General features: G+C 52.7%; 8 protein-coding genes across 8 annotated transcripts; 5 read left to right on the forward strand and 3 right to left on the reverse strand.

Annotated features, from left to right (window-relative positions):
* Positions 1-200: 200 nt before the first annotated feature.
* On the reverse strand, positions 201-1,092 carry DL89DRAFT_290422 (uncharacterized protein; the record flags this gene model as incomplete). Its single annotated transcript, XM_040890081.1, has 2 exons — positions 201-746; positions 835-1,092. The coding sequence occupies 2 exons, from the start codon at positions 1,090-1,092 to the stop codon at positions 201-203; spliced, it is 804 nt and encodes a 267-aa protein (XP_040748188.1).
* A 3,058-nt stretch (positions 1,093-4,150) lies between these two features.
* On the forward strand, positions 4,151-4,333 carry DL89DRAFT_202648 (uncharacterized protein; the record flags this gene model as incomplete). The annotated part of the gene is made up of 1 exon (XM_040884005.1): positions 4,151-4,333. A coding segment is annotated over one exon (183 nt), but the record flags the coding sequence as incomplete, so codon positions are not given.
* Positions 4,334-4,546: 213 nt separating this feature from the next.
* DL89DRAFT_25383 (uncharacterized protein) lies at positions 4,547-5,809 on the reverse strand. The gene has a single exon (XM_040885214.1). It carries the CDS (start codon positions 5,481-5,483, stop codon positions 4,827-4,829), a length of 657 nt encoding a protein of 218 aa, XP_040748190.1. The 5' UTR covers positions 5,484-5,809; the 3' UTR covers positions 4,547-4,826.
* Positions 5,810-6,901: 1,092 nt separating this feature from the next.
* On the forward strand, positions 6,902-8,972 carry DL89DRAFT_264779 (MFS general substrate transporter). Its single transcript, XM_040886367.1, has one exon. It carries the CDS (start codon positions 7,167-7,169, stop codon positions 8,901-8,903), a length of 1,737 nt encoding a protein of 578 aa, XP_040748191.1. The 5' UTR covers positions 6,902-7,166; the 3' UTR covers positions 8,904-8,972.
* A 489-nt stretch (positions 8,973-9,461) lies between these two features.
* Positions 9,462-11,150, forward strand: DL89DRAFT_220224 (MFS general substrate transporter; the record flags this gene model as incomplete). The annotated part of the gene is made up of 1 exon (XM_040884438.1): positions 9,462-11,150. One exon carries the CDS (start codon positions 9,462-9,464, stop codon positions 11,148-11,150), a length of 1,689 nt encoding a protein of 562 aa, XP_040748192.1.
* A 182-nt stretch (positions 11,151-11,332) lies between these two features.
* DL89DRAFT_254740 (uncharacterized protein) lies at positions 11,333-12,244 on the forward strand (the record flags this gene model as incomplete). The annotated part of the gene is made up of 1 exon (XM_040885296.1): positions 11,333-12,244. One exon carries the CDS (start codon positions 11,333-11,335, stop codon positions 12,242-12,244), a length of 912 nt encoding a protein of 303 aa, XP_040748193.1.
* Positions 12,230-13,225, reverse strand: DL89DRAFT_243595 (mitochondrial carrier; the record flags this gene model as incomplete). The annotated part of the gene is made up of 1 exon (XM_040885037.1): positions 12,230-13,225. One exon carries the CDS (start codon positions 13,223-13,225, stop codon positions 12,278-12,280), a length of 948 nt encoding a protein of 315 aa, XP_040748194.1. The 3' UTR covers positions 12,230-12,277.
* On the forward strand, positions 13,137-13,530 carry DL89DRAFT_25720 (uncharacterized protein). The gene has a single exon (XM_040885507.1). The coding sequence runs from the start codon at positions 13,250-13,252 to the stop codon at positions 13,454-13,456; it is 207 nt and encodes a 68-aa protein (XP_040748195.1). The 5' UTR covers positions 13,137-13,249; the 3' UTR covers positions 13,457-13,530.
* The last annotated feature ends 786 nt before the right edge of the window (positions 13,531-14,316 follow it).

The following is a 14,316-nucleotide window of genomic DNA, read 5'->3' on the forward strand; positions in this document are numbered from 1 at the left end:
TGAACAGCACAGGCTAACCATGGATCTCTGCGGCGATTCACTGTAGCAAAGGTCTCGGAAAATATACTTTTTGTTATTGTTTTTGTCTGGTATCTGCGTTCCTTACCAAAGCAGTGCAGAAGCTTCGGCTTTGCCTTGTGCCATATCACGTTCGCACAACTTGCATTCCCTTCGCGGCAGGTCCGGGGCTGTCAAGAGACTTACTGAGAAGACCGGAATCTTAAGCGCTGCTCGTAAAACTTCAGCATCTGCATGGGCAGCTTCGCGTAAATAAGCTCTATTGGGTACTCGCACTTTTGGCCGTTCTTCCACTGGATCTGGGCAATAAGGCCGTCGTCGGTAGCATCAAGCGTAATGATCTCGTCCAGGAGCGGCACCCAGTCATCGGCTTCAGGGCCTTCCTCGCCATACACGATCTCCTGGCCAGACGCTTCGTTGCTCTCGGCTTCCGCTGCTTCTGGCTCAGCCTCCTGCTGGGGTTTCTGCCGGGGGTTCTGCTTGGCTGTTGCCTCCTGTCTTGCCGATGTGCGCCGGCGCTTGGTAGCCGCTTCTTTGGCCTTGAGCGACGACGCACCGTTAGACGCCGGGCGGCCACGCTTTTTTGCAGGCGCCACCTTCTTTGCAGCCTTCGCATTATAGTCATCCCAGTACTTCTTTAGTATATCCTTGTCGATGATGTTGTCCTCCGTCTCCCATGTGTTGTCCGCAGGATCATCGTACCCTTCCCATTTGATCATGAAGAGTGTCTCGCCATCCTATCGTGCCGATAAACAAAGCTAGTAAGCAGAGGCTGGCTCAGCACTAATAGCCATCGTGGGGATATTTGTAACTTACCTCACCCTTTGTATGCTCAACGATTTTCTCGACGACATAGACGTCATCCTCTTCCTCAGTGTTCGATTCATCGCTCTTGTCGGCAGCATCCTTCTTAACAACCCCTTCCTCGACAACCTTGTCTTCCTCGACAACCTTGTCTTCCTCAGCGACCTTGTCTTCCTCAACGACCTTGTCTCCCTCAACGGCCTTGTCTTCCTCAACAACCTTGTCGTCCTCGACTGGATCCCAGTTTTCCTCTGCTGTCCGTTTGACCATTCTGATTACTGACGCAAAAAATGAAAGATTCTGGGCGCGGAAATTAAAAGTCAGGAATTTGACGCGTAAAAAAAAGCGATCCAGCGAAAGGTAGGGTGTGGCAGAGTCACGCGTCATCAGGTAAACCCCTGATGCCTGCCATGATCGATTAACCGATCAGCCGATGGGTGGCTTGGGGACGAGGGGATGTGCTGGGCAGCGGGCCATGCATGTCTCTCGTCTCCTGCGGCCCGCAGCAGCACCAATGCAAGCGCAGCTCATCGAGGGACAATGAGACACCTTATCTTGCGTCTCCTATTTCTGTACATGTACCCCCGAGTCAGAAAAAATCCAGCAGTTGCTTCATATGCAAGCTGTTCTCGGTTCAGGCATTGGGCGGCGGGGGGCGAGTGGTGGAGCGCAAATTTCCGCCCCTGGCAAGTCTTGACATTCGAGCAGCTAGCTCGGGCATGCAGTCGCTTTTAATTTAAGCTGGCCAAGTGATGTGCCTCCATGCACGTGTCCAACATGACGTCTGCATATCCTGCAGACCCCCTTCTCCCCTCCCACTCTGTCCGCGTTTCTACTGGACGACGACACCTATTGCTACCCACAGTGACCCTATGCCGGAAACAGCCGGTCGGCCCACATCCCCGTCAACCGCTGGTGCACATCCCTCAGTTGATTTCCAGACTCGCCTACCATGCAACTGAGAGGAAATTGCCTCCAACACGTTGACGCCCTCATCCCAGACGAAACTTGGGTATAAAAGAGCATTTTGACAGGGGCTTCCACCCAGACATTTCATCCTCTCCTTCCACTATCTCTTGGAATCTAGCCCTCACACCTTACTCTCTGTAGCGCGAACGCACCGTCTCACCCAACAACAATGGCCTTCAACAACTGCGACTGCTCCTGCGACGGATGCAATGCTGGTGAACACTGCCACTAAGTGTGCCCCCTCTATGGTTATCTAGGCTGGCAAGCAAGCTCCCGCTTCGTCTGACAACAGTCCCGACTCCTTTTGAATAGGTGCCTCCCCACCCCCTGTCCATTTGCCCTTCGCTCCTCGTTTCGCAGGATAATGGCGCACTAAAGCCCAGTCCAGGTTATTGAGAGGAACTGGAATTCGAAGACCTATCGACATGCCTGTGCCTCCCTCATCCATCCTATATTTCCTTCTCTCTTTTCGGTTCACATAACAATATAACAGCTCAACGCCCGTTTTCGTACTCGGGATGACCTCTTACAGCCCCTCTCCTCTGGTATATGCACAAGCGAGAGCGAATTACATAGCATAGGCCGCAGCAGCGGCTATTTTCTTGACTGGCGACTGCAAACCGCCTGAAGCGTTTGGCAACAAGGGGGTGCTATTAGGGCCGAATGGGTCATTGCTTTCCTTGGGTTTTGTGGTTGCGTGCTTTCACCTGTTCGAGACAATGGAAACCTAATTAATTTGTGTGTCTCGCTGCTATTTTTCTTCAGCACTATGTGGTGGCGTGGGCATATGTCCGCCAAGCAATCCCTCAAAGCCTGCTACTTTGTCCTATCGATTGAAGCCCAATATCTCTAATTATGACACTCCTGGACGTCCAGCAATAATGCGTTCGCCCATTAGAAGTGCTGTGCCTCATCCCCATGGATCCACTGCTGGATTGAGATAGCAACAAGCAAGAGCCCGGGGAATAGGCTAAAGCAAGGAAAATGAAAGGGGCTGCCAGTGGATAAGAGACTGTGTGCTGGCTAGAGCCGCATTTCGCTGTGAGAGAACCGAGGTGGATGTCAGGGCGAACTCTATACTGTAAGTGACACAGACACCACGAAAGTCTGAGCGACGATCCTAGAATGAGTACCCTCAAGTACCTGCCAAAAGCAGAAAGTGCTTTACACCAGTGCTAGAACCTGTTGCAAACCAGCTCGGGGTCTGTTGCATTCCTGAGAACCCCTCCTCGCCAGAGCCTGGAAGGGCCGAGCAAGTTGGCTAGTGGACCCGGGTCCAGTGCCCTTGGATGAAGATGGGGCTGCATATAGGCGATGCAGAACTAGCACCGATTTGCTACTTGCCGTCACAAATAGCAATTCCACGCAGCTCACAGCACAAGGGCGATAGCCTTGCGAGGATTCTATAAGGTTAGTAAGCTCAAAATACATCTATCTATTTGCTGTTAGATGGCTGGTTTGTTTCACTATCCATCTGCCAGATTTGGCCTAGGAGACAACAAGGACTCGTGTGCCCTTCCAGGAAACATTGGCTGCAAATGGCTTGTGATTTCCGGGGTAAGCAGCATTTATCTAACCGCACACTCTGTTGCTTCGGGAGGCCAGCCTTCAAGATTAGATATATATACAACCGCACAAAACAGTTAATACTCTCAAACCCGTACTTGCAAATAAGGCAGAATTCGCGAACATTGGGTGCATTGTCGAGAAGGAGAAAAACGGCTGGGGACAAGGCTTTCTTGCTCTTCGGCGCCTAATTCATGTCCTCTTCTTCAGGCTGTTTTGCTTGTTTCACAGGTCCGTAATCGCAATTTTAGGTAGTCCAGCCCTCCAGATACAGTGCCTCTTGTCATGGTGCGGTCTGATTGTTACACTTCAGGTAGCGGTCTGGCTATGGCTGGACTGTGGGATCATCTCCGAGGACTATAAAACGCCAAAGCTGGTCTGTAAACACTGCTTTTCTCTCTCCATCTCGGAACAAGCGCACACCGAATCCCCAAGACATTCTCATACTTTCCCCTATCGCACACACAAATAACCAATGGCTCCCACGAACTCGTACAGCCTGGGTATCCCCGAATCGGCTCGGCAAAGGAACATTCGCTCACTGTCGATCCGGACTGCCGACGGGAGCTGCGTCAGCCTGCTCAATGACGATATCTACTGCGATGTGCGCCGACGCTCATCCATGCCAGATCTGGCTCCTGCCTATTCACCGATGAGCCGCACGCCCTCGCCTGCGATCCGCCTCCCATCGCTTTCCGCACTCGTCGGGGAAATCACACCAAAGCGCCATCTCAATCCGCTGCCGGCTGTGCTCCCGCCATGCACACGCATTATCCCCAGGACTCCCATGGTGCGCAAGTACCGGTGCGAGTATCCAGGCTGCGAAAAGGCATTCACAACCAGCGGCCATATGACTAGGCATTATCGCATCCATACTGGCGAGAAGAACTATGAGTGCCTACATCCAGGATGCACTAGTCGGTTCTCGCGCCAGGACAATATGATGCAGCACTACCGCACGCACTTGTCGCCGAGGAGCCGTCGTGGTCGCACGCCACACAGGGTCGCATCTGCTGAGGTCACGACTGAACATTACTGCAAGCAGAAACCACTGGGCATCCGCAGTGGGTGTGAGAGATACTCATGCACCCCTCACTGGCCGTAGTAACAGCTGCTTGCCAGCACCGTTTTTCAGCTGAACATGCTTTTATCCTTGTACAGACTTGCCAATAACAAAAAGTTAAACTAAAAACAATTGACCGCGTTCCAAACTTTGGCTCTATTCTAAACCTGTGGCAAATCTCTGAGCGCTAGCTGAGGGACTACAACCGCAAACAGTGCCTGGTGAATAGTCTGTTTAGTTCTAACCAGAAGAAATCAATGCATGTTTGACAATAGCTCCCTGTTTAGCTGGCAAATGAGCGCATTGTGGATTGAAAACAAAACAAAAAAGATAGCGAGCGAACAATGCGGTCAGCAAGTGACCAGGATGCAGAATGATGTCGCTGACGCTGTCCTATTTTTAGTGTTTAGAACGCCAGGGCAACGATGGCAGCAGCACACATAGCCACAGCCTTGGCTGGTGACACACCGATAGCGCTGGCCGAGCCCTGCGACCCAGGCGTCGTCACCTTTGCAGAGGTAGACTCGGCGCTCGTCTTAGCGCTCGGCTTGGCGCTTGACTCAACCTCTGTCAGACTCTCGTCCTCAGATGGCAGCAGAATATCAGACAGCTCGACATTCGACGCGTCGTCGGCCGAGCTCTCATCCTCGATGCCACTGAGCTGTGTGTGCTTGCTAGAGGTGTGGGCCTTGGTGGCAGAAGTCTTGGTGGCAGAAGCCTTGGTGGCCGAACCAGAGGGCTTGTCAGAGGAACTGTTACTGTCGCCAACGTCAGTGCTACCGCCATCACAACGAGGCGCAATGTAGCCGGCAGCGCCAGTCAGTACATAGTAGTCAGCCACATAGCAGCCGTCCTGGGTGAGATCCCAAAGCTTATTGCCATAGACGTCCTGGCCGGGGATCTGGCATTCGATCTGGATATCGTCGCTCAGCTGGTAGATTGTGACCTTATCCGAGGCGGCTGTAGGCTCCTTGCGACAGTTAAGCGAGCTGGAATGGACGATGCTGTAGGCAGTTGCCTGGCTGGCAAACAGAGCGGAAGCGGCGAGAATAGAGAGCTTCATTATGTGTAGAAAAGGGCAGATATAATTAGACAAAGTAGCAAAGAAAAAAGTGAGGAACTGTTCAACTATGAAGAAAAAAGGCGAGAAGGAATGGACCAGGCGTCGCTATATAAAGCAGACAGACAAAAACGGTACGCGCACCACCACTGAGCATGCGAAAGTCCTTAGCTCAGCATAGTCCGCGCCGAGCCAATGATGTTCGTCATGGAAGGACGGGCTCGCCGCCCAACATGCATGTTTACCTGATGCAAGTTGATATAAAAATGGAAGGCGCTCTGCATGTCTGTTGATTTCCCCATTCTTATACTATAAACCTGCTATTCTCCCCCACTTCATTCAGCCCGTATGCGCTAATGCAAGGAAAATCGCGCGCATCCCCTTCTTTTGACTGTTAGCGCAATCCAGGCTTTGTGCAGCTACGAGTCCGCCTAGAAAGGATGGAACTTAACACGAAATGCACTTATCCGCTCCCGCAGCAGTGCTGGTATGCGCCAAGTGCGGAGGATGATATTGTGCGAAAACCTGCTGCGCAAGTGTCCCTGTTGTTGAACTCACCAATGTAATTATGCCGCACATATACAAGGCACACTACCGGTTTTCTAAACTCCTTGTGCTGTGCGTGCGCCGGCTGCCCATTTTCGGTGCTTGCTGATTTGCAGGCCAATTCTGATTATTGTGCTGTGATCAAGGCGTTTCCCACGTGGTAGATGTAATCCTCGGTCCCTGCTTTATTTCCACCAGAAAGGCTCTGGATGGCTTAGCGTCGGACCCAGCAGTACGTACAAGTGAGTGGCTTTCGAGCAGCATTATCTAGAAGAATTGCTGCACTATACGCAAGGTCTGGACTGGCACATGGAGTAGCCGTGCTGCCCTGCAGTCTTGGCGCCAGGTGTGTGAGAGTGGGCTGCATCATACTCGGGGCAAACGAGGCGGTGTGTTTTCGCACCACGTTCCGGAGGCTCCTCCTCTTCAACCTTGAAGGGGATGGGCTTTCCAGTAGGCATACACGCATGCTGAGGTAGGTGGTTTTATTCGGGGCGTCTGCCAAAGACACGGCCAGACAATCGGCATTCAAGCCGATGGCTTAAGCCAGGATTACCGATTGTTGGTGGTGACAGACAACAGCAGCGTTGGCAGAACGGGAGCATTGACTTGCCGCCGGTTTTGCTCACCCCCAGCGCAGATAATACAGCGCGCCAACAATATACATCGCTGCCGAGTAGGGAACACTATTGTTTTGCGCTGATGGAGAGGTAGAGATGGGGGAGCTTACAGAAACGCTCAAACGAGAGCCATGGGATTCTCCTGTGTGGCATTCCCACTCACCACGCCAAGTGGGCTTGGGGAGGGAGAAAAGGGAAAGAAACATATAGCCAAGAGACGCAGTTGCCAGGGCAAACTCTTCCTATCGAATTGAGCTTCACTTTTTTCTCTCTATCTTGCTATTCTGCTGTTCTGTCTGCAAGCTGGCGTTATCGTAAAAACATTGACTTTATATATATTACTCCCAGAGGTGGCACATTGACACAACGCACATTGCCATTCCCAACAGCAAGATATTTCCGTAGCTCAAAGCACATTTTCTTCTGCCCCTTCCATTTACTTCCATTCATCCAAAGCCTGCCCTTTGCTTCCAATCCTATTTTTTTTACTAACCACATATACTAGCTGCAAAAAGTAGTAATGCCGGATGCAGCGATTACTACTGGTGAGTGCCAGCCAACGGTTCGGTCGCTGGTCACAACAAACGCTAGTACCTGCAGCAACCACAGCATGCCGAGCAAGGAGAGCGAGATCATCCTGATTCCGCCTGGCAGCGCATCTGCCGAAGACACCACATCCGTCGAAGACACCACCTCGACGAATGGCTCTAGCAACTTTGAGCGAAGCCCGGTGACAGCGCGACAGTTGTACATGGCAATTACTGGCGGCGTCTTGCTTTATTTTATAGCTGCGCTGGAGACGACAATCCTGGCTACCGTGTACATTGATATTGCAAATCAATACGACGACATGTCGAATGGCATCTGGATCATTACTAGCTACATGCTATCATCAACTGCAGTCCAGCCATTGTATGGGAAGCTCTGTGATATCCTTGGACGAGTCGAGACAATTCTGATATCGGTCGGGATATTCACAATCGGGTCTATTTTGTGCGCAGTATCAAAGTCGCTCGGAATGCTGATTGTGAGCCGGGTTGTGCAGGGTGTCGGCGGTGGTGGCCTCATGGCTCTGACATCGGTTGTCCTGTCTGATGTAACCACAGAAAGAGACCGGGGGAAATACAGCAGTTTTTTAGCTGCGAGTTTCGGCGTAGCGTCGGCGGTCGGGCCGGTACTTGGCGGTCTGCTGGTCCAGCACTCGTCGTGGCGAGTAATCTTTTGGCTTAACTTGCCTGTCTGCCTGCCTGCCATGGCTATTATCCTTTACGGGCTAAAGGTGCCGCGGCCGCAGGGCACAATACGGGAGAAATTCAAGCGGATCGATTTCCTCGGGTCGTTCTTGTTCATGTGCGGCATCATCCCGCTGGTTCTGGCGTTCTCGTGGGCTGGTGTCGGGGAGAGCTGGACATCGGCAAAAAACATGACGTGTATTGTTGCTGGTGCCGTCATGTGTGTTGTGTTTTTGATCGTTGAGTGGAAGGTGTCGGCGGAGCCCATCATCGAGCTGAAGCTGTACAAGATCCGCAATATCGCAGTGTCATCAATAAGCCATTTCTTCTTCGGTGCGTCGACATATGGCCCAATCATGTTTATTCCTGTTTGGGAACTGTCGGTGAAACACTCGTCTGAAGTCTCGTCTGGTCTCCATCTGCTACCAATGATGCTACCCATGGTGATCAGCGCTGCCATATCAGGTGCACTAATGGCCAGAACAGGGAGATACAGACTGGTAATAGCCCTCGGTGGTATGCTGACCGTTATCGGCACCTCGCTGCTAATTCTGATGGACGAGGACTCGGGTAATGGAAAGCGTATCGGATTTGTCGCAATACTTGGGACCGGAATCGGTCTGAGCCTGCAGCCTTTGCTTGTCGCAGCCCAGGTCACAGTGTCAGGGAAAGACATGGCAACAGTCACAACAATGTTGACGTTCTTACGGTCACTGGGCGGAATCTTTGTCCTGTCAATTCTATCGTCAGTAATGAACCGGACGCTGCGCACAGAGGCGGTGAAACTCATCACGCTGTTTCCATTCAGCATGTATACCATTCTGAAGGCACTTGATGACCAGTCAGTGATCACCAAAGATCCAAGCATCCCAGAGGAGCTCAGAACGGCACTTACTCACATGTTCCAGACCACCATGCACAAGGTGTATATTGGACTGGTTCCGTTCGCCGCCATGTTCTTTATAGCGGTGCTATTCTTCAAACATGTTGAACTCAACACGCGACGCAAGAAAACTATCAAATAGCAGATTGGCCATATCGATAAATGAAGCTTTGTAGTTATTTTCTTTTGAATGGCATATTTTGAATTCAGCCATTGTGGACCCAATGAACAACAGCCAGTCGGCTGTGGCGAGAACATAGGGTGTTGATATGAAGTGCAAGGCCTCTTCTTTACCCGTCACCTGTGGCGTATGTGCAATGGCAAATACCTGCACAATCTACTGCCCAGACAGATGTCGAGGCGAAAGTGGTCAGGACGGTAGTACGTACAAAAGTGATATTAAATATATCCCTACAAGGTAGTAGCAGAAGCTCGTCGATAGAGCTATTCAGTTTCCCGAAATGGCATCTGACCTGGTCGGGAGAAAGGAGTCCCAGAGAGAGAAAACTGGTATGCTGCTCAAGCACATTAACCCACCGACTCCATTTCTAAACTACTCTCATATCATTAAACAGCCGTGAGGAATGCAAAAACAATGAGTGCAAGACAAAAGAGCTGCTCATTTGAAAGGAGGTCGGGGATACAATCACCCTTGGCCACAAACATTACCGGCGAAGGACTTGGATTAGTGATGGACGGAATGCCCTATGGAATATGCGAGAGCGAGAAGCCAACGACACCCAACCCATTTATCAACATTGTCCGGCGAGACACCTTTGAGACCACCGACCCCATTGGCGAAAGCGTGCTGGACGACGCGTCGTCATCGGCAGTATCCTCTGATGACGATGTCGAGACAAGTCTTCTGACCGGAAAGCGCCTGTACCTGGCGCTGGCCGGTCTTGACACGCTGCTATTTATTGCCTCGCTGGACATGACGATCATCGCGACAGTATACGTGGAGATAGCCGACAGCTTTTCGTCTCTCTCACGGGCCGAGTGGACAGTGACATCGTATATGCTAGCATCAACAGCATTGCAGCCGCTGTATGGGAAATTCAGCGACATCCTGGGCCGCGTTGAAGCTATTGTGGTTGCAGTGCTGCTGTTCGTTGTTGGCTCGATAATGTGTGCGCTGAGCAACTCTATGAGCATGCTGATTGCCAGCAGGGCCGTGCAAGGGCTGGGCGGTGGCGGCCTGGTCAGTCTGATATTTGTGGTAGCCGCAGATATTCTGAGTGAGCGCGAGCGCGGGAAATACATTGGGCTGTTTTCGGGCACCTGGGGCCTAGCGTCGGCGGTGGCCCCGATTCTGGGCGGCGCCATTGTGCAGCGGAGCTCCTGGCGGCTGATCTTCTGGATCAACCTGCCGATCTGTGCCATTGCACTGGCGCTGGTCATTGTGACCATGCGGCTGCCAAAGCCCCAGGGGTCGATGCGCGACAAGATCAAAAAGATTGATTTTCTGGGCACATTAATGTTCCTCATAGGCACTGTGCCGCTGCTGCTGGGGCTGTCATGGGGCGGCCGCGAGTACACATGGACGTCGCCGCTGGTACTCGGGTGTCTGGTCGGCGGGTCTCTGGCGCTGTGTGTGTTCATGGCCATAGAGTGGAAGGTGCCGAACGAGCCAATTGTGCCCTCGCACCTGCTGGCTATCCGCAATGTCTCGCTATCTTCAGTTGGTCACTTCTTCTATGGCGCTGCAGGGCTGGCTCCGATCATCTTCATTCCGCAGTGGGCGCTGCTAGTAAAAGGTGCGACGGCAATATCAGCCGGCATGCATCTGCTGCCGTTCACAATCGGCACCGTGGTGACATCGGTGGTGGGCGGGTTCATCATGGCACGCACTGGGCGGTATCGCCGGCTAATTGTGGCCGGATCCGCCATGTTGGCCGTGGGCAATGGCCTGCTTGTTTTACTTGACGAGAAATCCCGTCTTACCTTACAGATCGGTCTACTGTTCCTATGCGGGCTGGGCGCGGGCGCCTGTATCCAGCCGATTATGATGGCTGCACAGGTGGCAGTGTGTGGTCGCGATATGGCGGCAGTCACCACGCTGTGTGCGTTCCTCAGGTCTCTGGGCGGAATCCTGAGCGTGGCCATCCTGAGCTCGGTCATGCATAGCAATGTCAGACAGGGGCTGATACATTTAGCCACAAGGTACCCGTTCAGCATCCGGTTCCTGCTGGATGTCGGCGAGAACCAGTCAATCATCTACAAACCTGATGTGCCGGCTGAGCTGCGTGTGGCAATTGTGCATATCTTCCAGAGGGCGCTGCGTGCCTCGTTCTATGCACTGCTGCCATTCTCGATACTCTTGGTTGTATGTACACTGGGATTCCAGCATCTGGAGCTGAAGCGGCAAAGAAAAAAGACCATCGGGTAAACCGGAAGTCTGTGATGTCACAGGCGCATGTGCCCCTTAACCTGCCACGACTGATGATTAGGTCATGCGTGGAGGCCGAAAAAAAAAAAAGCATTTTTAACTCCACTACAGACTATTTTCCCTCTCACTTCTCGTTATTCACACAAAAAACCTGCTCTGTTCACCATTTACATAGAAGGAATATGCTGCGCCGACAGATCTTGCGCCGACTTACATTATCGCCGCCTATGCGCCTACGTGTGCCACAGCCATTAATGGCGTTGTCCATGCGATCGATGGGCTCGCAGCATCAGCAGCACGGCGGCGAGAAGCCGATCAAAGCGGACCAGCCCGAAACCGCCTGGGACCGCACACTTCAAGAGGCGCTAGATCAGGCTAAGCGCGAGCTTGATTTAGAGCGCCGGCTGGCCGAAACAGACAGCCCGGCAAAGCCCGAGCCAAAACCGGAACCCGAGCCAGAGGAAGACAACGACGGCGACCAGCCGATGGACTATCTAACAACGGTAGGTCGGGTGATGGTCGAGCTGCCACACCAGCTGGAGGGGTTCTTTGAGCATGGGTTGGAGCCGGGCATCTACAGCGAGCAGCTGAGGTTTATTGAACGCACACACATGGGCCTGCACCTGTCGAGCCGTACCCAATATATGGGCATGGCGCGTGTCTTGCGAATTGCCATGAGCGCGTATTTCAGTAATCCGACGCTGACGGTCGTGCAGATTCGGCAGGTCCCAGTTTCTGATTCGCCGCCGGCCGAGGAACAGGAGGAAGCGACAGATGGATGGAAGGGCCCGCATGGAGCAGACGCAGCAGCAGCCACACAGAATAAGAGGTTCGAGGTGTATGTGCGGTGGGTGTTTGAGGGAATGCCAAGACATGCAGACCTGATTGGCGGTGGCGGGTCGATGTATGAGGGCGAGTTCAGATACAGGCTGGATCAGCGCTCGGGGCTCATTGCCGTGCATGAAGTCACGGCCATCCACCCAACTCCACCCACCGCCGTGCTATCCAGCTCCGGCCTGGCCCGGCTGGCTGGGTGGTTCTCGCCGCGCGGCTCTCTGTCGCTGACCAAAAAGACACCCAGGAGCTGCTTGTAAGAAATATATTTTTATGTTTTGAATCTGCATTAATCAGTGCTCGGCCTTCTTCCCCTTGATGATGCCGTCGAACATGGGGATGAACCACTGGGCCAGCGTGAAGCCAAAGACAAGCTTGGGACCGACCACCAGGATCTTGGGCGTCAGGCCCTTGAAGAACGAGCCGAAGCCCTCCTGCTGCACCATGCGGCGCAGGATGGTCATGCCGCTCTCGGGGTTGTCGAACGAGCGCGCCTGGATACGTGTCTTGATGACATCCATGGGCGCGGACACTGTCAGCGAGGCCACAGCTCCACCGATCGAGGCGAAGAAGTTCTGGATGAACGTGGCCTTGTTGTAGTCCTCCAGCTTGAACACAAACTCCTTGACGAACGCCGATCCACCAAACAGCGCAAACGAGCCTGGCGCATTGCGCATGACGGTCCATCCAGCACCGCGGTACAGGGCCATGCCCTCATCAGCCACAATGCGGAACAGTCCGCGGCCGCGGAATGCCTCCGGGTTCGTCTGGCGCTTGATCTTCAGCACGTCCAGGGGAAGCAGAGCCACCTCACCGATGCCGATCAGCGAGCCGGCCGTTGCGTGCAGCATGGCCTTGCCGTTGCGGTCGCCGAACGCGCGCGTGAACGACTGCCCATGGTTCCGCTCCAGGTAGTCACGCACCACCGGCTGCCCACCAAACTTGTAGATACGCTGCGCTACCTTGTAGCCAGCAGCGTAGCCCAGGCCAGGGAACAAAGAGATGTACTTGCTGAGCGTCGGCTTGGTTGCCGCGTCGCGGAAGATGACATTGTTCAGCTTGCCCATCGACTGGCCCGTCGTCTGTCCGTTGCCGAAGATCTTGTCCGTGTTGCTCATCAGGCGCTTGGCCACTGTGTCCACCGGGTGGAACGTGAACAGCTCCAGAATACCGCTGGTTCCAGCTCCCAGGAGACGGGCTGTTCCCGACTCGCTACCCTTCTTTCCACTAGTAGGCGACATGCTGTGTATGTGAGAGATCAAGTAATGCTGACTAAACGCTCAAGGGAAAGGCAAAAGGGCCGAGATAACAGAAAGAAAGCAGATAAACGAGTAGCAGGAGGAGATAAGAGACGAGATAGGCACATTCAGCCTTGGACACATGAAAAGTTTTTGGCTCATGCGCTGACTCCCGGTCCTGCTATCATGATTTCAGGCTCGCTTCAAGCCCCCGTCCCCAAAAACGGTGCATAAACACTCATTTGCGACGCGATTGCCCTCCGCTTAGTGTAATTTTTTTTTGTGCGAGTACAGAGGGACAGGCTGATCTTAATTATCGATGGATCATATGGACAGCGATAATTTAGAAATCACCAGCCAATATGAAGTGGAGCACGTCCTATCAGTTGGCCGAACATGCTGACACGCCATAGCCACCCATCATACTTTTCCGACATGGTATACCTCTACTTTCTCCGCCTGTGGTGCCAAATGTCACCGCTGCGCCTTGGTCCAGTATTCCTAGTTGCTATGTGCTCCTTCGGCTCATCGGGCTTAAGGCTTGTCACCCTAGGTGACAGAGCGGTAATAGAATGCATTAGTGATCTAAGAAACACGTCATTGTCTCGCAGTTTCGCTTTGTGGTGTAAACCAAACACTTTGCCCCTTTTCGCTGCGACATTTTTCTCATTGCTTCCACTTTTCAAGGTATACACCCTGTATTTTACAACCTCGATATCGTCGGCAAGATTTTGTCATGCAACATCCCCTCTAAAGACCGGGAATGAGGTTGCCAGCAAAGCCTAGATCGGAATGGACCAGGTCGAGGTGGTCCAAGATGAGCCCACCAAACTAATCAGAAGAGCTGTAACTCGATGAGTAAAAGTCCCCGTATCCATCTGGCTTGAGCTCATGTTCAAAGACGATGTCTTCAATATCTAAATGAAATGGCTTGCTATATTCCATGTATCCCGAATTAACTCTATGTCTCTGTGCAAAGTGGACTACATTTTGCAACGCTTCATATCTGTCCAAATGCAGCTGCTTAACGATATCTGATATCACAGTATCATTCAAGGCCATATGGCCTGCCAAACCGCAGTATCCGCCGATTA

The sequence above is a fragment of the Linderina pennispora genome, assembly GCF_002104995.1.
Source record: "Linderina pennispora strain ATCC 12442 chromosome Unknown DL89scaffold_1, whole genome shotgun sequence".
Classification (NCBI taxonomy): Eukaryota; Fungi; Kickxellomycota; class Kickxellomycetes; order Kickxellales; family Kickxellaceae; genus Linderina; species Linderina pennispora.